The 24,350-nt window shown below is 42.1% G+C and overlaps 1 protein-coding gene and 1 pseudogene across 3 annotated transcripts; both read left to right on the forward strand.

Moving 5' to 3' along the window:
* The first annotated feature begins 989 nt into the window (after positions 1-989).
* Positions 990-15,828, forward strand: LOC102437606 (tripartite motif-containing protein 5). Of its 3 annotated transcripts, XM_023758768.1 has the most exons (9): positions 1,018-1,086; positions 2,577-2,646; positions 6,349-6,831; positions 7,698-7,793; positions 8,087-8,317; positions 12,066-12,088; positions 13,266-13,366; positions 13,642-13,668; positions 13,933-15,828. In XM_023758768.1, exons 3-9 carry the CDS (start codon positions 6,412-6,414, stop codon positions 14,505-14,507), a joined length of 1,473 nt encoding a protein of 490 aa, XP_023614536.1. In that variant the 5' UTR covers positions 1,018-1,086; positions 2,577-2,646; positions 6,349-6,411; the 3' UTR covers positions 14,508-15,828. The 3 variants fall into 3 exon arrangements, with proteins under 3 accessions (XP_023614533.1, XP_023614536.1, XP_023614535.1); XM_023758765.1 differs by lacking the exon at positions 2,577-2,646 and having other exon boundaries at positions 990-1,086; XM_023758767.1 differs by lacking the exon at positions 1,018-1,086 and having other exon boundaries at positions 2,609-2,692.
* Positions 15,829-18,310: 2,482 nt separating this feature from the next.
* LOC111823000 overlaps positions 18,311-24,350 on the forward strand; it is a 34,763-nt pseudogene continuing 28,723 nt past the window's right edge.

Genomic DNA, 24,350 nt, shown 5'->3' on the forward strand with positions numbered 1-24,350 from the left:
TTGTGACCCAACCATAAAATTATTTTCCTTGCTACTTCATAGCTGTAATGTTGTTACTGTTATGAATCATAATGTAAATATCTGATATGCAGGATGGTCTTAGGCTACCCCTGTGAAAGGGTCGTTCGACAGCCAAAGTGGTTGAGACCCACAGGTTTAGAACCGCTGGCTTAGACCCTTAATCTAATTTATTGTGACCAAAGATCTAAATGCTAATCTCATCTGGAAACACCCTCACAGACACACTTAGAAATAATATTTAGTCTGGGCAACCAGTGGACAGTCACACTGACTCATAAAATTATTCCTCACAATTACTTTGCTGTTTCATTTCTATTATGTTAAGACTATAAAGATTATATGTTAAATGGTATTAGAAAACTTTGCCCAGCAGATGATACATCATGTAGTTTGATCTGTGCAGTCCATTTAGGAAAAGTGTCATCTTGTCCTTATTGAATACAGGTTCTGAAAGCCAGCATCACGGTGCTACCATCTGTGATCCCCCCCTGGCTGACCACCTAAGGTAACTTCAGATTTGGGCAGCCGTTCCCTCTCAAAGGACGGCCAGGACACAAGTTGGCCAGGGTCACTTAGCTTAGCTGGTAGGGACAGGACAGGGGAGAGCTGCCAGGATCACTGCCTCAGGTGGGCCTTCAGGGAGGGCCCCCCCTGTGGTAAAGGAGGTATTTCATTCCCTCCTCATGATACCTCATTCCTAAGAGAACAAGATGAGGGTGATGTGTGTGACAGTCACAGCTCAGGTCAGCCTAGTTCTCCAGAAGATGAATTACTTTGAGAGCCATGAGAACAGCTTCAGGGAGCAGAACTGAGATATGATTAAGAATGTAGTCACTGGCCCCTCTGAGCTAAGGCACAAAGTGTTACTATTTCCCTGAGGTCTTTGTGAAGGCCTCTCATTGGTCCATAGATTTTCTCCTTTCCTGCCCCGCCCCTAAGAATTTAACTTTCATTTTCACTCTGCTCCTCCTGCAGCTGGTTTGGAGAGTGAATTATCACCACTTCTGCCCCTCAGGCTGAGACTCCAGCACAACTGAATAGGCCTTTTTCCCTGGAAGATTGGAAGTGAGTTTTTGTCTGTTCTCTGAGCCTTGCCTGGGATGAGCAGGGGAGTGGGGCCGGGGTGAGGTGGCAGGTGGGGGATGGAGGGTGCTACTCTGCCAACAACCTTGTCTTTCATTATTTCAGACCTCTGGGCAGGAAAATGCCACCTATCCCACCCCTCAACTGGAACCTGGGACTCAAGGGGCTCCTCTGTGAGGGCTGCCCTGGCCCAATAGCTGGGGAGGGGACCTTGGTAGCTGGCAGAGGCCAATCCAGTAGAGTCAGGCAGGTGGAGCAGGGTTGATGCCCCTGGGATGGGGTTGGGGCCTAGCACTCCACAGTCAGCTCTGTGGGTGGGGCTGCAGCAGGGGAATGGGGCAGGCAGGCACACCCAGGAGCACCGACTGTTTAGATAGAGGTGCACCCTGCTCTCATGAGGTAGGGGGTAGAACATTAAGTAGCCTCCATTCCCCAGGTCTGAGCATCAAGTGAGAGTCCAACAGGCTTCCACTCCTCCTGAAGGAGAAAGATTTCCTTTTCACATGGTCTCGGCACTTTTCAAACCTCTAATTTTGCCTGGGTCATGGAGCAAGTCCCATAAAACCTTTAAGTCCTGTGCACCTGCCCTTTGAAAGAGGAATTACCTGTACCCTACACCCCTAGGGTTCTCTGGGCACAAGCCTTATTCCTTTTGAAGGCAGACACTCTGTGGGTTCAGGTTTCTGGTGCAGGTCCCCAGAGAGCCTCATGTGGGGCACAAAGCCCTAAGTCCTCAAGGATGGGCTTCACATGTGTGATATCCTTCCAGCACAGACACCACTCCTGTTCCCATATCTATCTGCCTGCCTGCTGTGCAGCCCTGGTCATTGCTTGCCTAGTGCTGGGTCAGACTCCATGTGTGAGGACTCAAGCTCCTCTGCACTTTCCTCTTCTGTGTCCTGTGGCAGCAGCTGCTTTGACCTTAGCTCCCTGTAGCCCCACCATAAAAATAAATCCTGCAGCCCCAAGGCAGAATGCATACCCTGCTGCTCCCTCCTCTACAGGCTCCTGGTGGGTCTCAGAATTGGTTGGATCTTGGATGAGATGCAAAATTTTTGGAGGTTCCTACCCCAAGTTTGGATCATAAATGCTGGAATCATAAACCAGGGATAGATATTAAATGATAGCTACACTGAATCAATGTCTATCCCTGTTCCTGCAGCCAGGGGCTTAACTGCACGTGGCCTCTGGGCTGTTTTCAGTATCTGGACCAGTAGCTGGAATACATGTCTGTTCTCCTTCAGCCTCATTCCTTACCATGTTCCCTTCATGTATGATGACCGTGGCACTAGGAGACAGTGTTAGTGGGTCTAAATTTCTCTCCATGCAGCCTTTATACATTTTCCTTCAGAGAACAGAGCAAAGGGAAAATTTACTAACTGATTCTCAGATCTTTCTTTTACCATCAAACTTTGGCAACCATCAAGATATGAATATCTACTGAGATCTTTTTTTTCATTTTTGGTTCATAGTCCCATTTACTTGAAGATCCTGAGAGAGCTCCTGATCCTAGACTGTAGCCACGGGCCTTACCGAGTCCAGGTGGGAGAATGAGCATCACTGTGTTACCACCCCGTGATACCCTCTGGTAACTTAAGAAGCATTCAAACCACTCCCCACTACCCCCTCCCTCAGGGCTCTCTCTTCCCCCCCCCCCGAAAAAAGAAAGAAATATTTAAACCCATGAAGAAGTTTTGTGTGTTTATTTAAGCCCAACTATCCACAATGGCTGGAAGCAGATTCTCAATGGATTGACATAATGCTCCAGAGAATGGCAGTTTTGCACCTTGTATTATACATTAGAATCAGAAGAAAAGATGTAAGTGTGTTACATGAAATCCATTGGTGATGGATTGGGGAGGCTGAGGCAGAAGAAAGCAATGGGGGGAGGGGATGGAACCTCTGGGATTGGATAAAAAGTAAAATGATAGACACATTCTTCTTTTACTTAGGTGGGTGTAGGATAGTGAACAGTCAACAATTAGCTCAATAACAATGAGGTGATTTATGGTCTCTGTACAGTGGTGCTTTGAGGGGTCCAGACAAAAAGGAAAATTGCCTTCACATTCCAACTATATGTTATTGTAGATGAAAAAGGACACTAGACAGGCTCAGTTAAAGATTGACTTTGTCAGGCAAAAAGGCCAGCCTAGGTTATGACTAACCACCAAAACTGCTCTTTCAGTTTAAAAACGTTTCATTTCAGACCATCCTCAGTGGTTAATTTAGGTCTCTGAATTTGCAAGGCTACCACACAGGCCTTTCCTGAGCTATTCAGGTTAGCATGTGGTCCTTTTTGTCCACACCTCTTTGAATGACCACTAGTATCATCTCCAATTTGGATGGTCATTACCATCTTGTGACCTGTGAGATATAAGCTGTCAGGGTCACTTAGCTGAGCTGAGGATACAGGACAGGAGGCAGGGCATGCTGACATTGGCTGCCTTAGAGGAGCTATTAGTGGTGGTCTTCACAGTGCTATGGAAGGTACTTTGTTTCTGTTATCTCAGCCTTTTAAGAAGCCAGACTTAGTAGATGTGTGTGAAAGTTTATGTAAGCCTAGAGCTACAGAGTGCAAATTACAGTGTGAAAGCCCGTAGGCATAGCATCCATGGGCCATAAAGATACACGGTGGTTATAAAAGTCACAATCCCCTTATGAAAAATGAAATTTAAGCATATTAACTGGCATTTGAGGTCTATATGAAATCCTCCTAAATCTAAATGCACTTTCCACATCAGGCTAATTTTGCTGTCAACAATCTGACCTTGTAAGGAAGCCGATCTTCCACTTTATTATGGCCTCATGAGGTTTCCAGACAAGAAAAACAAAAGAAAAACTTGTTAGAAATCTTATCCAATATTACCTTTCTAGGAAGAAAGAACCCAGGCCTGATGTTAACCTTTTGTTCTCCATAATCTAATCTAACTTTCAATCCTTTCTTCTTACCTCAGCCTATGTCTCACTCATCACCTGTTCTCTGTGTCCTTCATCTTCTTGTCCTGAAAGCTATCAACATCTCTCCCCTGGGCAACTGTATGTGCACCCTACTCATCTTCCCAATTCCCCACTGGATCCATCGATTACTCCACAGCCCAACACTGGTGATTACTTTTGCTCTTGGCAAAGTGTTCCTAAATGTTACCTAATTCACTAAGTGCCATAGGTCACTGCAGGCTCATGTGATGCCAAAGGCCTAGCAGTTTTCGCACACGAGCCACACTGGCATTTTCCATCTCAGACAATGTGGTGCATCTTCAATGAATGGGTCATTTTCTATACCTAATATATTCTTTTGCTCTCCCATATGCCTTATTTCCTTCATCTTCCTCAGGTTTCAGTTCAACCCTTAGGTATTTAAGTCTGAATTGCTGGACAACCCCGTATAGGTCCCAATTATTTGATTTTCCAACAACATGCACATCTCCCTAGTAGTGTTTTTCACATCAGCTTGTATATATATGACTTAATTTACTGTTACTTTCCAGGTGGATGTCAGGGTCACAGTGGTTTAAACTGTCTGTTTAGACTCATTTCTGTGTTTGTGGGTATTAGTTTAGTAGTTAGCATGTAATTCATAGTGATGAAAATTAGTTGAATGATCTTGCCTATTATTTTGAGATTTCTTTTGCAAGACTGATATTTACTTCACCTGTGTTTCTATTTTTTCAGATATGTGACTTGTGTGATCCTATGAACATCTTTATGCTATCCCCCTCCCCACCATCAATATGCATACACACCATTAGGCTCCTGTCAATATCCTTAGCATACTTCCAGGCAAACATGAAATTGTACTATTTATCCACCAAAACTCCCCAGAACCTCCTAAGTTACCTATTTTGTCTTTAATTAACCCTGTAAGGTAGGAAGGCGGACCCCGAATACATTAGAATCATTGCAACTCTGTGTATTGAAAATAAATGGTCTCTGTAAGTCACTAACTTTATGTACACATCTGATAAAGGGTTTGCTCATGCCATTTATACAAACATATTGTCACATATTATCTATACTAATAAAAGGATAATATGCTAATTAGAATGGATAGACCAGACATCTTCTGAATGTCCTTCCAGACATCCTTCCAAACAAAACCACAGCGGTTGGGGCCAAGGCAGAGGTGGTTAGGGGTGATCAAGCTGCCAGGGGAGAGCTGTTGGGGACGATCAGGCCGGTAGGGGAGAGCACTTAGTGGTGATCAGGCCAGCAGGGGAGAACACTTAGGGGTGATCAGGTCGGCAGGGGAGAGCACATAAGGGCAATCAGGCAGGCAGTGGAGCAATTATGGGCATCAGGCAGGCAGGGCAGAGTTGTTAGGGGCGATCAGGCAGGCAAGCAAAGTGGTTAGGGGCAATCAGACAGACAGGCAGAGTGTTTTGGGGTGATCAGGCAGGCAGGCAGATGAGCTGATAAGAGCCAGTGGTCCTGGGTGCAAGAGGGATGTCTGACTGCTGCTTTAGGCACGATACTCAGAGCAGATCTTTCTGATAAGGGAACACAGAAGGAGATTGTTAACTGAAGGATGAAAGTGAGTCCTACTGATCAGGGTAGCAATGCCTGATGAACGAACAGGTATAAAAGCCCAGACCCAAAAGTGGTTTGGAGATGTGTTTGGTACAGGAACGATTAAGCTGAAGAGATGCTGGGTCACCCAAACATCTTTTCTTTGTAAAAAAGGTCTAGGGTCATCCTTTGGTTTAATAAAAGTAATGAGCAATAACAACAATTGCACAGATGAAAACGTTAAATAAAAGTATTTAAAATACTTATGTGCTTGGCTGAAATTTATCAGTGGTTAGAGTGCTGGCCTGTGCATGGAAGGGTCAAGGACACTTACCAGGGTTGCAAGTTTGGTCACTACGCAGATTTGGGTACCTGTGGCAGACAACCAATTTATTTGTCTCTCTCACATTCATCTCTCTCTCTCTCTCTCTCTCTCTCTCTCTCTCTTTCTCTCTCTCTCTCTCTGTCTCTGTTTCTTTCTCTTCCCTTCTCTCCCTTCCACTCTGTCTAAAAATCAATGGCAAAAAAATCCTCAAGTGAGGATTAACAAAAAAAATAAATAAATAATATTATTACAAATAGTATTTTTTTCTAGATCACCATGCTCCTTGCCTTGTCTCTCTACCTTTACTTTTTTGTCCTTTTACATCTGTTCTTGCTCCATCCTTCATTTCTACACAATTAGCAACATTTATTCCTACCATTCTTACTCTGCCCCCCTTTAATCTTTCCAATCAGGCAGAGGTCAGTGAGCAACAGAAGCCTCAGATCAGGAGAGAAAGGAGCAGGGGAGCAGCTGTGATGGCTTCAGGAATCCTGATGAACATGAAGGAGGAGGTGACCTGCCCCATCTGCCTGGAGCTGCTAACAGAACCCATGAGCCTGGACTGTGGGCACACATTTTGCCAAGCCTGCATCACTGCAAACAATAGGGGGTCCATTATTGGCCAAGGAGAGAGCTGCTGCCCTGTGTGCAGGATCAGTTACCAGCCTGAGAACCTGCGTCCCAATCGACATGTGGCCAACATTGTGGAGGCGCTTAGGAAGGTCAAGTTGAGCCCAAAGGAGGAGCAAAAGAGTGATCTCTGTGTGCACCATGGAGAGAAACTCCTGCTCTTCTGCCAGGAGGATGAGAAGATCATTTGCTGGCTTTGCGAGCGGTCTCGAGATCACCGTGGTCACCACACCTTCCTCATGGAGGAGATTGCCCAGGAGTACAAGGTAAGAGACCAGGATGGAGGAAAGACAGGGAAGAAAATAATACTTGATGGGAAATCTCAACTTTTGTATTTGACTGTAATTATCTTGCCACCACAGTCCTGAGGCCTGTGATCACTTTTCTTCCTATGCTCACCTTCCAAGGCCTGAAGGGCATTACTATACATTCCACACAATTAGAAATGATGAGCAGACTCTAAAGGAGAAGTAGGTATTTTCAGACCTTGTGCTAGTAGGTAGAGGTTTGGTGCACAAACAAAGCTGTCATCATCTCTTTAGACATGAGGAGTAACTGGGCAGCTGGGTGGATGGAGACCTAAGTTCTTTCCTTACTACAGGAACAAGTGTTTTCTTCTAGGGCAGTGGTTCTCAACCTTCCTAATGCCATGACCCTTTAATACAGTTCCTCATGTTGTGGTGACCCCTAACCATAAAAGTATTTTTGTTGCTAATTCATAACTGTAACTTTGCTACTGTTATGAATCATAATGTAAATATCTGATATGCAGGATGTATTTTCATTGATACAAATTGAACATTATTAAAGAATAGTGATTAATCACAAAAACAATATGTAATTATATATGTGTTTTCTGATGGTCTTAGGTGACCCCTGTGAAAGGGTCATTTGACCCCCAAAGGGGTCTCGACCCACAGGTTGAGAACCGCTGTTTTAGGGCAAAGAGAACCAGTCTTCTCCTGACATAGTCTTAAAGAACACATAACCACTTCACGTTTCCTTCAAATCACAGATTCTAATGGTCATTTTACAGTTTTTTTAGAGATGAACCTGATTTTTTCCCATTAAACCTCTCTTCTGATGAGGAGAGAGCCCATAGCTTAACCCTGAAGTGATTCCTCTCCCATAGGAAAAGCTCCAGGCAGCTCTGGACAGGCTGAAGGCAGAGCAGCAGAAAGCTGAAAAATTGGATGATGACCTTGAAGAAGAGAGAACTTCCAAGAAGGTAGGAGGAGACTCTTCCTAGTAATTAACCAAGAATCTGGGCAGGACTTTGGGTTTTAGTTACAAGGATCACCTTCCTTCTTGTTTTCTGACAGTTGATATGTCCAGAGTCATTGATCAGCCATTCTCTATCCTTTCCCTGGTAGGCATAGGGCTGGAAGTAAGCGTGTCACAAAGTAATGCTCCTCTGCTTCCGTCTCTCTTCCCTCTGAGAACATCCAATTCAAATACTTTCTCTTCTGGATCCCACTCTGCCGATAGCCTGAGTGCCTGTCTTTTTTCTCATTCCTGAAGGATCAAATAGAACATGAGCGGAAAAGTGTCCTGTATTATTTTAGAGAACTGAGAGGTATCCTGGCCAGGGAGCAGCAAAAGGAGCTGCAAAGGCTGGAGAAGGAGGCGGCAGAGAATCACGATGACCTTGTTCAGGCTGAGAGTGAGCTGGCCCAGCAGAAGAAGTTGTTGAGAGATCTCATCTCAGATCTGGAGCATCGGTTGCAAGGGTCAGCAGTAGAGATGCTGCAGGTAAGACTTAGAAATAAGCCCCAGCATCTGAACTTAAGAAAAATTAAGACTAAGTTTTCTTCTCTGCTGTGTGGCTGTGTTGTTTGTGGTGTTGCCACTGAGGTTCTATTGGTCTTGCAGTGACCCTTCCCTGCATCTGTTTCAGAGGTTATTGAAATTGTTGAATGCATGAACAACAAGGAAAAATCTGGTTCTTATTAATGTATCAATTAAAGTACAAAATTGACTGTGAAGAGAAGATTCCTTGTACTCTGTAGGCCCCTGTGTCTGTGATCTAGCCTAGAACTTTATTCAGGTATCTCTTCATGATCCAAGAGTTGTTCTTTTTCTTTTTTGAATAAGTTGAAATTCTTCTGTTCTTTCTGAATTTTCTGATTGTGGTGAATTGGCATTATTTATTTTTTAATTATTCAGTAGATTCACCAGTGAAACCATGTCACTCTCTGGGCCTTTATGTTTTTTGAAAAAGTTTAAAGTATTTTTTTTCTTGTATTAATATTTCTCAGTTTGTTTGTTCTTTGTATTTCTTGAGTCAGTTCTGGATAATGTACATCTTTATAGAAATTTGTCCATTTTAAGTTGTCAGATTCATAAGCATGAAATTAGTCATTATAATTTATTAGAATATTTTTCATTTCTACAATATTAACAGTAATGGCTCCTTTTTTTTCTGATTTTGTGATTATTTTTGGCCAAGTTAGTTATCATTGGTGAAGGTCATTGATTTTTGTTTGTTTGTTTTTTAATGTATTTTTATTGATTTTAGAGAGGAAGGCAGAAGGAGAAAGAGATAGAAACATCAATGATAAGAGAGAATCATTGATTGACTGCCTCCTGCACACGCCTACTGGGGATCGATCCTGCAACCTGGGCATATGCCTTTGACCGGAATTGAACCCAGGACCCTTCAGACCACAGGGCAACACTCTATCCAGTGAGCCAAACCACCCAGGGCTCATTGATTTTTTTTTTAATCTTTTTCCTTTCTTTTAAAAAAAAATATATTTTATTGATTTTTTACAGAGAGGAAGGGAGAGGGATAGAAAATTAGAAACATGGATGAGAGAGAAACATCGATCAGCTGCCTCCTGCACACCCCCTACTGGGGATGTGCCTGCAACCAAGGTACATACCCTTGACAGGAATCCAACCGGGGACCCTTCAGTCCGCAGGCTGACGCTCTATCCACTGAGCCAAACCAGTTAGGGCTGATGTTTTTTAAGAATAAATTTTACTTTTATTTATTTATTTATTTTTAACCTTTCTATATCACAGGTTTCTGCTCTCATTTATATAGTCTCCTTTGTGCGTGTATATGTAAACGCACATTGATATATGAGAGTGTGCATGTGTTTCTGTGTGTTTGCATTGTATTTAATTTTTTGTTATTTTTCTAGTTTATTAGAGTGAGAATTTTTTGTTTATTTTATTTTGTTAATTCTCACCCTAAGATATTTTTCCATTGATTTTTAGAGTTTAGAGATAATGAAAGGGAGGGAGGGAAGCAGATAAGGAGGTAGTGAGAGGAAGAGAGAGAGAGAGAGAGAGAGAGAGAGAGAGAGAGAGAGAGAAACATCTAGTGAGGGAGGGGCACATTCATTGGTTGCCTCCGGAACACACACCAAAGGAGGCCAGGGTTCAAACCTGCAACACAAGTACATGCCCTTCACCAAAAATTGAATGTGGCAGTCTTTGCTTCAGGGGACAACACTCTCACCACTGAGCTATACCACCCAAGGCTTAAAGTAGGAATTTTGACCACTGACTTCACTGTCTTTTCTCTTACAGTTTTTAATGTTATAAATGCGTTGTTTTAGCTATATTCCATACATTTGGATTATTTACTTATCTGTTTGTTTTTTATTGATTTCAGAGAGAAAGTGAGAGAGGGAGAGAGAGATAGAAACATCAATGATGAGAGACAATCATTGATCAGCTATGTCTTGCATGCCCCCTACTGCAGATGGAGCCTGCAACCCTGGTGTGTGCTCTGACTGGGAATTGAACATTGACCTCCTGGTTCATAGGTCAGCCCTTAAGCACTGAGCTCCACCTGCTGGGCCTTGTTATTTTGAATCAATTTAACTTTTTTGCAAATTTTCTTTGTTATTTTTATCTTAACCTTTGAAATATTTGAAATGGTTTTGTTTAATGTACAAACACCTGGTGATTTTTACTTTTTTTTCTGCTGTGTATTTTAAATTTAATTCCTTTCTAATCAGAAAGCATATGTTTTATTATTTCAATTTTATAGATGTGTTGACTTGCTTTTTCTACTAAAATATTGTATGTCCATATTTTTATGTGAATTTGAAAATAATTTGTAGTGTGTATTGATTGGGTGAAAGGGTCTTTAGTTGTCAGGTGGAGCTGGTTGACAATGTTGGCCATGTCTTCTACATCATGATGATTTTCTTATTTACATTTTTGTTTTTCATTTTCTCTTTTTCTTAAGTATCTTTAACCTTTCTTATAATACTGATTTGGTGGTGATTATCTCCTTGAGCCTTTTCTTATCCAGGAAGCTCTTTATGTCTCTTTCAATTTTAAATAATAGCCTTGCTAATAATAATAATAATAATAATAATAAATAGCCTTGCTGGGTTGCTGGGTAGAATAATCTAGGTTGTAGGTCTTTGCTTTCCATTACTTTGAATATATCATGCTACTCCCTTGTGGCCAGCAAAGTTTGAGTTGAGGAATTAGTTGGGATACTTACGGAGCCCCCTTATAGGTAACTAACTGCTTTTCTCTTGCCACTTTTAAGACTTTTTTTCTTTGTATTTTTCATTTCTCACTGGGAGTTTTTTATGCTTTATAACTCTTTTCTATGTTTCTTCTCTCTTTGTTGAAGTTCTCAGTCAGATAATCTATTCTTTCCCTAAGTTCATTGAGCATCCCTATAACCAGTGTTTAGAATTCTGCATTTGATAGATTGCTTGCCTCCATTTTGTTTAGTTATTTGTCTGAAATTTTGTCCTGATCTTTCATCTGGGACATGTTTCTTTGTCTCCTCATTCAGCTGCCTTCCTATGTTTATTTCTATGTGTTTGGTATATCTGCCACATCTCCCAACCTTGGCAGAGTGGCCTTAGGTAGCAGGTTTCCCTTGGGACCCAGTGGTGCAGTTTCTGTGTTCATCTGAACCAGGTTCTCTAGGGGTGTCTAATGTTTGGGTTGTGGGTGCTTTCTTGTTGTAGTTGAGCCTTGATTGCCGTTGGCACATCAGTGTGTGGGATTGCCTCTCAGGCTGAGTTGGGGTCTAATTTCATAATGTACACCTGTGGGTGTGGTACCAGTCAGTTTCATTTTTCCCTCCTACCAGCCTTGTGGTGACTTTAAAAAAAATATGTGTTTATTGATTTTAGAAAGAGGATGTAACAAGAGGATGTGATGAGAAACAAGGTCAGATGACTGGAAATAATTAACAATATGGAATAAACTATTAGACCCTGAAACATAGTAAATATTGTAGTGTTTAGAATAGTGACCAAGTGGATATTGGTAATATGGACGGAGGTGTATAAAAGAGGAGGTAATTTGTTTTGTTGAAAAATAATTTAAATATTAAATATTTTAAGTTACTGTTTCGTGTGACTTCTTTAGTAGGCATTATATTAACCTGCTCTCACATTAGGACCATCTCTATTCCCACCAAATCCGGCGGGTGGAGAGGGGAGATGTGTTGAAGTTTTGTTAGTGAAAGAGCTTATTACTTCATGACTTATAGTGTCTCTTTCCTCCTTAGGATGTGAAAGGCATTATGGAAAGGTATGTATGGAAGACCAGAGATGGTCTTTTTGTGCTGTAAAAAGTGTTTAAAGACATTAAAGATACCTGTTGATTAATAAGAATAAAATATTGCTCAGGGCAGAAACATTTGGATGTAGTTTTATCTTAAATTTCTGTTCACATATGGCTTGTGTATTCTATACCTATTGAGAATGAACCAGATTTTATGTAGGCAATTTACTTGAGGGAGTTGCAAAGTTTGGGTTTGTATAAGATGTTGCAGTATCAGACCCATTTGACTTCATAAATTCTATGCATTCAGCATGCCTGTATCTAACTTGGATTTTCAAATATATTGACCATGGGATTGTCATGTCTTCTTTACCTCCTAAGCACTCAGAATTTGAGACAACTCCTTTATATTTAAATTTCTGCTCTATGACTAGAAGATATGGTTCTCTTTATTTTCCAAAAGCCGACTTGAATATCAAGGAGTATTTTGACCCTGGGAAAATCAGTTGATCCATCTTGGTCATGCACTTTTGAAATCCGAATGGAAGGGCAGCATCTTTGTGTCTAAATTTGAACACCTACTTGGTTGCATTAATCTATTCCAAACACATGAAATTCAGACCACTAGTAGTATAGCATTCATAATATCTTCCTTTCCAAGTGTTGTATTTTTTCCCAGAGAACCTGAAATCTCAGAAGTAGTTCTGGAGGCCTCCTACTGGGCGGTGGAATTTAAAGGTCTTGGTTCTTCCCAGACAGTATTCCCACACTTGATATATCTCAAACATAAGGAACCATGTTCTGCATCCTTACATTCTTGTCATATTGCTGGGAATCTACATCCATATCACGACTTTTTCTTATACTAATTTATTTCAAGGTACCAAATTTTTCATTTTAAAGAAATTCACTATGGCACATAATTTCATATGATTTTTAGGAGTTAGAAAGGGAGAGGATAGTTATCATTGTGAAAGGAATAAACTACTTCTGAGAGGTCAGTGCCTTTCCAAGGGCAGATAGCAGTCAACTGAGCAAGTGGATTGAGCACATTTCTTCTGATGCCAAGGTCAGAAGTCTACTCTTTCCTTTCTCAGGGGTCCATGAATGGGGGCTCAAGCACTCCTTGGGGTGAGTAGATAAAATTAGTGGTTTTGGAGAGACAAAAATTCAGAGGTGTGTGGATCTATTTTGTTATCTCTAGGAGTAAGACCTTCACTCTGAAGAAGCCAAAAACTCTCCCCATGAAGCAAAGGAGAGTGTTCCGAGCTCCTGACCTGGGAGGGATGCTACAAGTGTTTAATGGTGAGGAATGCTAGAGAAATGGGTGGCTGTCAGATTTTTGTTATGGTTGGGGTTAAAGTTCAGGTCTTAGGTATATCTAGAAGAGAAAAAGTAAGACAAATATTACATGCTGGTTATAAAAGCATATTCAATGGGGAGTGGTCAGTTGTCTTCTTCAGCCCTATTCCATGTACTAACTTACATAAACCCCAATCTTTCCCTGATATGGAGAGAAAATAGATGTTGATGCAGAACATTTTGCCTATATTTGATGTTATGGATTTTTCTAATTTCAGAACTCACAGATGTGCGACACTACTGGGGTAAGGAGAAATCACAATATCACAAAGTCACCTTGTCCTCATTTTCTTTTAGAATTTTGCATTTTCTGCTAGGTCTCTAGTATAAAGACCCGTGTTTCCCTTCCACCACACAAATACATATTATATTTCTGCAGTGAGTACTGCTCCTCAAGAACCAAATCAAATGCTTCCCATTTCCTACTCATTTTATTATCAATATCTGCCTTACAATGTCACACATAAAGTATGTCAGATTCCTCACCCAACCCTGTAATTTTTCTACAGTACACGTGACCCTGGATCCTCCCACGGATAAATCCTATAATGTCATTTCTGAGGATCGGAGACAAGTGAGATCTTTACCTTTATTGTATATCATAGCTGATAAAACAAATTTTGGTGTCCTGGGATCACCTTCTATCACATCAGGGAAGCATTACTGGGAGGTGGATGTGTCACAGAAATGTGCCTGGATTATGGGGGTATATGGAGAAAAATACCCTGACTCCAATAGGATGGATTTTTTAAGACAAATTATTAATAGTCAACCTCTTTGCTCTATATTTCAACCTCAATATGGCTACTGGGTTATAGGGCTACAGAACCATTCTGAATATAAGGCGTTTGTGGATTCTGACTTCTCCAACCCCAAGACCTTAACCCTGTTCCTGAGTGTTCCTCCCCGTCGTGTTGGGGTTTTCCTAGACTATGATGCTGGCACTGTCTCCTTTTTTAACGTCACTAACGGTGGGCTTCTCATATATAAATTCTCTTCATGTTCCTTTTCTCAGAAAATGTTTCCGTATTTCAATCCTATGAAATGTACTGCCCCCATGACACTGTGTTCTCCAAGCTCTTAAACCTCTTACATCCTCACCCACTTCTCTGGAGTGCCTGTTGCCATGGGTGCATCTAATGAGCTGAGCTCACCTGCACTGTTCTCACCATCTTTTCCGCACTTGTTTTTCCCATTTGAACACGCTTCATTCATCAATAGGGTGTAAAATTTGCCTCGTGCCATATTTCTCCCAAAATCTTATTTGCATTCATAGAGAATCCTTTCATCAGTTTTATCATCTCAAGGAAAATGACTAATGCCTCATAAAAAAGAAATGTATGGAGGTACATCCCTACCAAGTTCTACAATCTCATGTCCTCTGCCACTGACTGAGAAGATGAAGAAAAGCTTTTCAACAACTTTTATTGAAGGCTTGAATAGAAGTCATTCACTACAGAATGAATCCTCAGAGGTCTGTCTATTTACCCATGATGTTTGTTATTCATCAAGTAGTGAAGAAGAAAATATTAAATATGGGTTTTTAATTGATTTTTTAGAGAAAGAGGAAGGGAGAGGTAGAGAGAGATAGAAACGTTGATGAGTGAAAAACATTAAAGGGCTGCCTCCTGCATGTCGCCTACTGGAGATTGACCTTGTGTCCAGGAAATGGGCCCTGACTGGGAATTGCACCAGCGACCTCTTGGTGCACAGGTCGATGCTCAACCACTGAGCAACATCAGCCAGGCAATAAGAAAATATCATAAATATTATGTACTAAGAGTTAAGTTCTGTATTTTCATTTCTGAGTTCATGTCCAATTTCTCCAAATATCACAGTGAATTTTGAATAAAATATCTGAATGGCGATTTGTTTTCTTTAAATAATCCTGGTAATAAAACCATACCATAGTTAGTATCACTGTGAGAAGAAAAATGTCATTAAGTATATAACATGTAAGTGTCTCAACTGAATAAATATTTTCTCCACTAATTACTGAGAAATCTAAGCAGTGTCAGTGTGTCATGAAAAAGGTTTTGCTTTCAGGGGCACAAGGGTGGTTTTTACCAAAGTCTCATGTTTCAGATCCCAGGTATCTCAGTGCTGCTGTCTAGAGTACTCCAGCTCTGCCAGTGTTAGTGAAGCCTGTGTGTATGAGTGAAAATTTTATTATAAGTCTGGTGTTACTGCATATTAGCCTTGATCAAATAATCTAAATTGTACGTGATTCAGTTTCACATTTGTAAAATAATATGAAATTTATCTGATGTATTATTGTGAAAATTAAACCATAGAATATTTTCAGTAATTTCTTTCCTGGCTAGCACATAATTAGTCATCAAGTATACTGTTGATCCATTTTTGTTTACCCCTCACTGTGACTGAAATAAATGATTTTAAGAATACATATTAGTTTTCTTTCAACTTTACTATTCTTGCTTTGATTTAAGATATAAAAATCACTTGATGAAAGAATTGTGAAATCCAAAGAACAAGATAATCGATGAACAAAATGGAACCAGAAACAAGGAACAGACTGGGCAGTATCTGAGGGGAGGTTAGTGGGGGTGACTGGATAAAGGGAAGGGTGTTAGCTCAAGAACATAAATACATACCCCATGGACATGGACAATAGACTTGTGAAGGCCAAGGGACAGGGTGTGGGGAAAGGTGAATGTGGGGAAAAAGGAGGTTACAGGGGGATGTCTATCTGCAACAATGTGAACATTAAAATTTTTAATAAAAAAAGTTATGATTCACAGAAATGATTTAAGTGCAAGAAGTACAATTGTGGCATTTCTTAACTGTTTTGTTACCCAGTTCAGCCTTCCTTTTGCAGTGGGGTTCAAGTTTGCAGGAAAAAGAGAAAAGCCAGTTCTCTAAAGAGATAACAGGGGCATAATTTCAGCAATGGATATTCCCACCATGCCCTTGTCTTTTGGACTTTTTATTCCCAAATCTGTCCTCAAAGACATAAAAGTTAAAATAAATACATGAATGAATTAACTAATCAATTAAATGGGCTCTCTTGTCAATTATTATCTGCTCTCATCTCTGCATGGCCACAGGGATATTTAAATTCCTCACTTAGGATTATCTTTGATTGCAAGGTGGATATTACAGTGTGTGTGTGTGAAATTGATCTAAATTTTCCCTTGGACCTCTGCCTTCCTTACTCTCGGTTGCTATGATGCCTGGGGCTATGCCTCACTAGCAATACTACTCAATTATTGACAAATCAACTCCTGGAGTTTTCAGTTATTGGTATGCCAGTCCTCCAATTCAGAATGAAGTCCCTAGTTACAAGGAAAAAAAGACCTGAATGTTTTGATACCACATTTTTCAGGTCTTTGACACCATTGTCAAGACTGCTTAAGATCTGCCTCTGGTAAACACACACAGACACACAGACACACACACACACACACACACACACACACACACACACACACACACCAGGCATACTTTTTTTTCTCCTTATTGGCCTCGCTCTCCAGTGGACTGACAGACTAGGGCAGTCCCCAGGACTGAAGACAAGCCTGTTCTTCCTCCCCTCCCCGCAGTCAAAGGGCAGGGAGTTGAATCTTCAGTGAATGTGCATGCAGGCCTTGGTGGGTTCCCAGTCCAGTCTTCTGCAATAACAGACAATTTCTTGCTCATGATTAAGTAGTATATGTAGATTTCCTGGTTTTTAGGTTCAATATATCCAGTAGGCGCCTTCCAGAGGCCTGTCCCACACTCTAGGGCCCCAAACCCTGTCCATTCACCAGAGGCGAAACAAAGCCAAAACGCGGTTAGCTTTCTGTGGTCAGGGAACCATATGTTACAGAAGAGCAAAGAAATACCAAGCACGCTTCCTACAGAAAGTGAGGGACACTGTTTATTAACACTAGTGGACTCTGGGGATAATTTCCAAATCAGAGTGAAGAAACATGCAGAGAGCCTGTCTATCTATATCCCACTGGGGTCTGTGTCTTGCAGATATGGTTCCGCCCCCTTGTGGGCTTACAGGAAGGCCCCCAGGTGTTGGGGGTTCCCAGGTCATATCAGATGATCTTCCTGGGGCCAGCGATAATGACCTTCCCCTACCCAGGGCAGTGCATTGTTCACAGTTTTTATGGCCTAACAGGCCATGCAAGACCAATTTTCTCCTCAGGGAAAGTGGACACTTATGGAGGTGTGAGTGTTTCCCAAAGAAACACTCCCCTTGAAGAGCACCATGTGTAAACTTCCATCCTCTTCCCGCCTCCTAGTGGCTGGTAACCTGTCACTGCCACAGCTGTACCACATTATGTCTGGAAGGTCAGAAACAAAAACTGGTAGTTAACTGAAGGACTAGTTCAGATTCAATGGTGATGTGGAAAAAATTTCTCAATAGGGTAAAAAAAATTTCTAAATACCAGCTCTTAGTAGCTGTATTTAAGAAGAACATTTTTTTCCTAAAATTCTAAGGACATATGCTACCATTCAGCTCAAATGATCAGAGCTCTATTACTGGTTATCTTCCCATCATACTCTGCATTATGAAGGGCAGTTACTCAAACTTCTGGATCATGATTTTACCCCTAGTAAGTAGTTCAGGACATGAACATAGGATAAGCTTAACTAGTAGGTATAGAATTAAATTGAAATTACCAAGTATTTAGGAAGGCTGTGGAGTGTATCATTAGATTTTACATTCTTCTTATTTGAATACTCTTGCTAGAATAATCTGCAAAACGGATGAAAACATAACTTACTGAAGCATTGACTTCCCTAAGTCTCCTATGTGGTGACCTCCCATTGTTATTATTATTAAGTTTCTGTTCTGCTTCCATTGTTTCTTTTCCAATTCTATGAACTTAACTTTCATTTCTCACTCCACTCCTGTGGGGGAACTCCTCTGTGGAGAGCTGGTCACTGCCTTGGTGAGTGAATACTGATCTGACTTACAGCAGATCTCCTCCATTGAATTAAGACTCCTGTATATTGACTAAAAGTAAGTGGGGGCAATTTCTGGGGACAAAGGACAGGAGGCTTTGGGGGAGCAGACTGACTGTGTTTGGTGTCTTAAATTGTGATTCTGAAGCTGCTCTGCTTGTGTGTGTCTCTGATGAGGTGGCAGAAAAGAGAAACACTGAGTCAGGGGGAAGAGTGATCTTTAGAGAAGGGAGGTTTAAATAGCCATCTTATTTCTTTCTTGGAGGGGCCATTATTTCTCCAGGCTGAGTTACCTCATCATCTCCCTATTCTGCAGTCTTGACTTTCTACCCTTCCAAGGTGAGCCAGAACACTCCTTTCCCAGACAGCAAATCCCTCCCTCCTGTTCTCCAGGAAGCCTGTGAGATGGAGCCCTGTTCTCCCTCTTCATAAAGCCCAAGCTCCTGGTGAGGCCAGCAGGAGTGAATACCCTTATCAGGAGGCAGGTGGGAGGGGCAGGCTCTTAGGGGCTCTGCCAGGGACCAGACCCTCTTGAAGCTGGTCCTCTTACTCTTTTGTTAAATTAGCATTATTTATTTATTTATTTATTTATTTATTTATTTATTTTATTTATTTTATTATTTTTACAAACCTTTATTCTTTTTTTATGTTTCTTTTTCTTTTTTTAATTAAATCTTTATTGTTAAGATTATTAGAGTTGTTCCTCTTTTTCCCCCCATAGTTCCCCTCTACCCGGTTCCCACACACCCTCAGCCCTTACACCCCACCCCACTGTCCTCATCCATAGGTGTACGATTTTTGTCCAGTCTCTTCCTGCACCCCCCACACCCCTTTCCCTCCTCTCCAAGAATAGTCAGCCCACTCCCTTTCTATGCCCCTGATTCTATTATATTCATCAGTTTATTCTGTTCATCAGATTATTAATTCACTTGATTTTTAGATTCACTTGTTGTGTATTTGTTGTTCATAATTTGTATCTTTACCTTTTTCTTCTTCTTCCTCTTCTTAAAGGATACCTTTCAGCATTTCATATAATACTGGTTTGGTGGTGATGAACTCCTTTAGCTTTTTCTTATCTGTGAAGCTCTTTATCTGACCTTCAATTATGAATGATAGCTTTGCTGGATAATGTAATCTTGGTTGTAGGTTCTTGGTATTCATCACTTTGAATATTTCTTGCCACTCCCTTCTGGCCTGCAAAGTTTCTGTTAAGAAATCAGCTGACAGTCATATGGGTACTCCCTTGTAGGTAACTGACCGTTTTTCTCTTGCTGCTTTTTAGATTCTCTCTTTGTCTTTTGCTCTTGGCATTTTAATTATGATGTGTCTTGGTGTGGTCCTCTTTGGATTCCTTTTGTTTGGGATTCTCTGCGCTTCCAGGACTTGTAAGTCTATTTCTTTCACCAGGTTGGGGAAGTTTTCTGTCATTATTCCTTCAAATAGGTTTTCAATATCTTGCTCTCTCTCTTCTTCTGGCACCCCCATAATTCAGATGTTGGTTTGCTTGAAGTTGTCCCAGAAGCTCCTTACACTATCTTCATATTTTTGGATTCATTTTTCTTTTTGTTTTTCCGGTTGGGTGTTTTTTGCTTCTTCATATTTCAAATCTTTGACTTGATTCTTGCGATCCTCTAGTCTGCTGTTGGAACTCTGTATAATATTCTTTATTTCAGTCAGTGTATGCTTAATTTCTAGTTGGTTCTTTATCACAACATCGACGGTCTCATTAGATTTCTTGAGGCTCTCATCAAGTTTATCGGCAGTTTCTAGCAAATTATTGAAAGCCCTCAAAAGTGTGTTTTTTAGCTCTATATCCTCCATTTCTGTCATGCCTTTCTGTCATTTGTAACCTGTTTCTTTGCCTCCGCATTTTTTATCTTCCCTGTGTTGATAGAGTGGCTTTGTGTGCTAGGTGTCCTATAGGGCCCAGTGGCTCAGCCTCCCCAATTACCTGAGGTGGACACTCTTAGTGCACCCCTTTGTGGGATTTGTGCATATTCTTGTTGCAGTTAAGCCTTGATTGTTGTAGGTATCACCGGGAGGAATTGACCTTCAGGCCATTTGGCTGGGAGAATCAGCTGTGTCTGCAATGGGAGAACTTCTGTGCTGGAGACACCCTTCTGGGGCAAAACTTGCTTCATTTGGGCTTTGGTGCTCACTGAGTCTGCCCCCTGAGTGTGTCCCTTATGGATCTGAGGAGTTGTAATCTGAATGGTCCCACTCTGACCACTGGGTACACTGACTCTTGGATCTCTAAGGAGGTACTAATTTAGCCTCTGCCTGAGGCTATCTAGCAGGAGCTACGAGGAGATCTGCAGATTCCTCTTCTTTGTTTGGGGTTTGGAGGTGCCCAGATGAGGCCCAGCTGTGAAGCAATGCAAGCTGCTGTGGGGCCTTGGGCCTTCTTTTGGAATTCTGGGTCTCTCTGACTCAGCTGCAGTTTGTTAGGTAATTTTCAGATTGGAAAGGGCCAGGCGTTTCATATGCAAAAGCCTCTGCACACAGCTTGGATGGGGCGGGGTCAAAGGGAATCAACAGGGTGGAGCAAACAGCTATGGCTGATCCTCAGTCCTACCCTAAGAGGCCCCAAGTCTCAGTTTCCGGGTAATCGCTGCAAGCACCTCTGAGAGAAAGCTGCCCTGGAGCTCTGCCCAATGTCAGACAGTCCAGTTTCTCCCCCTATGAGTCTGGGTCCCCAGAGACTTGCCTGGAACTGGAGTTCAGAGCAGTGGGGAGCTTGAGACTCCCTCCCGATTGAAAACGACAACCGTGTCTTCAGTTGCCAGCCCATTCCACGTGTGCCTCCATACCTCTGCACTTTACTTCCGCACCTCCTCTGAGTCTTAGTGTGCTTTTTTCTTTCCTTCTAGTTGTAGAATTTCCACTCAGCCAGCTTTCTTATGGTTCTGGATGATGTCTGTTTTGTCTTTTAGTTGTATTTTTGAAGTGGTTGTGCAAGGCAGCAATTTCCGGGGTTTACCTATGCTGCCATCTTAGTTTCTCCCAAACCTTTATTCTTAAATATACAATATGGTCACATAAAACACTTCTTCATTCCAGCTGCAGGTCGCAACAGATGTTATCATAAGGAATCTAGATGTTAAAACAGTAATGGACAGCCCGGGTGAGGTTGAGATGGCACCATTGAGGTTGAGACTGCCCCGGTGAGATTGAATTGTCCCCGGTGAGGTTGAGATGGCACTGGTGAGGTAGAGATGGTCCCAGTGAGCTTAAGATGGCCCTGGTGAGGTCAAAACGACCCTAGAGAGGTTGAATCGTCCCTGGTGAGGCTGAAACAGCTGCGGTGAGGCTGAGACAGCCCCGGTGAGGTTGAGATGGCCCCGGTGTGGTTACAACGGCCCTGGTAGGGTTGCAACGGCCCCAGTGAGGTTGACATGCCCCCGTTGAGGCTGAGACGGCCCTGGTGAGGCTGGGATGGCTCCGGTGAGGTCGAGACAACCCCAGTGAGGTTGAAATGGCTCCGGTGAGGTTGAGACGGCCCCTGTGAGGTTGAGGCAGCCCCTGAGAGGCTGAAACGGCCTCTGTGAGGCTGGGACGGCCCCTGTGAGGCAGGGACGGACCCTGTGAGTCTGAGATGGGCTCTCTGAGACTGAGATGGCCCCTGGGAAGCTGAGAAAAATACCACATGAACTCACTCATTTATGGATAATAAGAAACATTATAGACTGATGAACAAAAATGGATACAGAGGCAGAGCAACATTGAGAAGAATGTCAAACTATAGTGGGAACCCTGGGGTGTTTAGGGGAGTAGGAGATCAACTGAAGGAATTATATGCATGCATATGAGAATAACTAATGGACACAAGACACTGTGGGGTGGGGGAAGGCAGGGGAATGTCAAGGGGGAGAAAAAAGGAGATATGTGTAATACTCTTTGTAATACTTTAAGAAAAAATAAAATAAAATAAAACAGGAATGGATTTGAGGATCACCATTACCCCAGGCACAAGGAACAGCTCATTTCTGGCCAGATTCCTTCATTTCACAAGTGTGTGTGTGTGGGGGGGGGGGGGGAGGGGCTTTCCCCTTGGCCTTCACTTTCTGCTCCTCTTTTGCTATTGGAATGCCTTATCTTCCTCACCCATCTCCTTGGCTGGCTTCTTGGGCTGCTTCAGGAGCTTTTTCTTGCCACCTTTGACACAGGACATAACAACTGCTGCCCCTTCCCTGAATGCTGATCCTTTACTCTTGTCTTGTTAACTTCTGGGAAGCTTTCACAACCTTCCTGATAAATGACCAGCCTTTGGCCAGCCTGAGAGAGGCTGGATGACCAGGTTGCTGCCCATCTCTGTAGTTTCCATGTGGACACTGGCCTCTTGGAGGTCCAAGAAGAGGGAATTTGTTCTCTCCTGAGGGCCATGGCTCAGTTACCTCAGTGCACCCTATGACTCTGGTGTCCTCTCCTGCTTTAGAACGAGTTCTGCATTATTTTACACATTCCCTTCCTCTGTTATTATATTGACTCTTTACTCACTTTTCCCTTTGCATGTAGCTAGGAAAAGGAGTTAATAATTTTTCAAAAGGAAGTCCACCTTTATCTCACCTTTGAGCAATTTGTACCTTGATCTCTGTGTTACTTAGATTTTGATGTGTACTTTCTTTTCCTCCCTCATCTCAGAGATGATATATCTGTTTTTTATACTGGAGATAAGATCCATGTCTGGTGTATACTAACTGGATGCTCAGGGGCTATTCCAGGTCCCTCAAAACAGAAGAATGTAAATTTTTTATTAAAATCACAATAACAAATGATTCACCTGTGGTATAAAACTCTTAATTTCTATGGAATGCACCCAAATGACTTCTTTGAAACAAATTGACCCAGCAGCTAGTGTCTCCATAAATTGCAAAAGTCCTATAAGGGGTTTAGCCAACATCCTTGAAACCTCTCCTGGTCAATAACCATAATTAAAAAGGTTTACCTATTCTTGGCATCCTTATACTTGGGAAACTCAGAAAATTGCAACTCTTCCTATTCCTCTCTATTCAGATTTCTGTCTTCTACCCCACCTCCTTCCATCAAGGTTTTAATCTGCACCACATTAATGAACTCCTTCAAGAGTTCTAGCACGCAGGAGTGGTGGCCCTGCAAGGGGAATGAGGCATGGGCCCTCCCTGTCAGCTCTGGCAGCCCAGCAGCAGCAGGGGAGTGCGGCATGTACACTCAGGAGCACTGACAGGTTAGAGGGAAATGGAGCCCTGCAATGGCAAAATAGAGGATGGAGCTCTAATGCCACCCCCACCCCCACATCTCTGCCTCAGGTGAGTCCAACAGGCTTCCACTCCTCCAGCAGGAAAGAGATCTCCTTCACACATGGTCTACCCGTGGTTGGCAAACAGCGGCTCACAAGCCACATGCGGCTCTTTGGTCTCTTGAGTGTGGCTCTTCCTAAGCCTTAGGAGTACCCTAATTAAGTTAATAACAATGTACCTACCTATATAGTTTAAGTTTAAAAAATTTGGCTCTCAAAAAAATTTCAATCATTGTACTGTTGATATTTGGTTCTGTTGACTAATGAGTTTGCCGACCACTGGTACTAGGCTATTCTCAAACCTCAGCTTTTGAGTGGGTCCTAGTGCAAATACCATCAGTCTTTCAAGTCCTGTGTAGGAGCCCTTTAAGAGAGGAATCTCCTGTTCCCTATACCTCCAGGGTGCTCCCGGGCATAAGCCTTGTTGGTTTTTGAAGACAGACATTTTTTGAGCGCAGGTCTCTGGCAAGAGTTAGGCAGTGATGGCGAACCTATGACACGCGTGTGAGAGGTGACACACGAACTCATTTTTTTGGTTGATTTTTCTTTGTTAAATGGCATTTAAATATATAAAATAAATATAAAAAATATAAGTCTTTGTTTTACTATGGTTGCAAATATCAAAAAATTTCTATATGTGACAGGGCACCAGAGGTAAGTTAGGGTTTTGAAAAAGGCTGACACATCGAGCTCAAAAGGTTCGCCATCACTGAGTCAGGGAGCCTGATGTGA

The sequence above is a fragment of the Myotis lucifugus genome, unplaced genomic scaffold (assembly GCF_000147115.1).
Source record: "Myotis lucifugus unplaced genomic scaffold, Myoluc2.0 scaffold_138, whole genome shotgun sequence".
In the NCBI taxonomy this organism is placed as follows: Eukaryota; Metazoa; Chordata; class Mammalia; order Chiroptera; family Vespertilionidae; genus Myotis; species Myotis lucifugus.

Excerpts from the sequence above, each read along its gene's own strand:
- LOC102437606 (XM_023758765.1), top strand. The coding sequence starts at position 6,412 with ATGGCTTCAGGAATCCTGATGAACATGAAGGAGGAGGTGACCTGCCCC. Across the intron at positions 8,318-12,065 it reads CAGCAGTAGAGATGCTGCAG|GATGTGAAAGGCATTATGGA; the intron begins GTAAGACTTAGA and ends TTTCCTCCTTAG. Across the intron at positions 12,089-13,265 it reads GTGAAAGGCATTATGGAAAG|GAGTAAGACCTTCACTCTGA; the intron begins GTATGTATGGAA and ends TGTTATCTCTAG.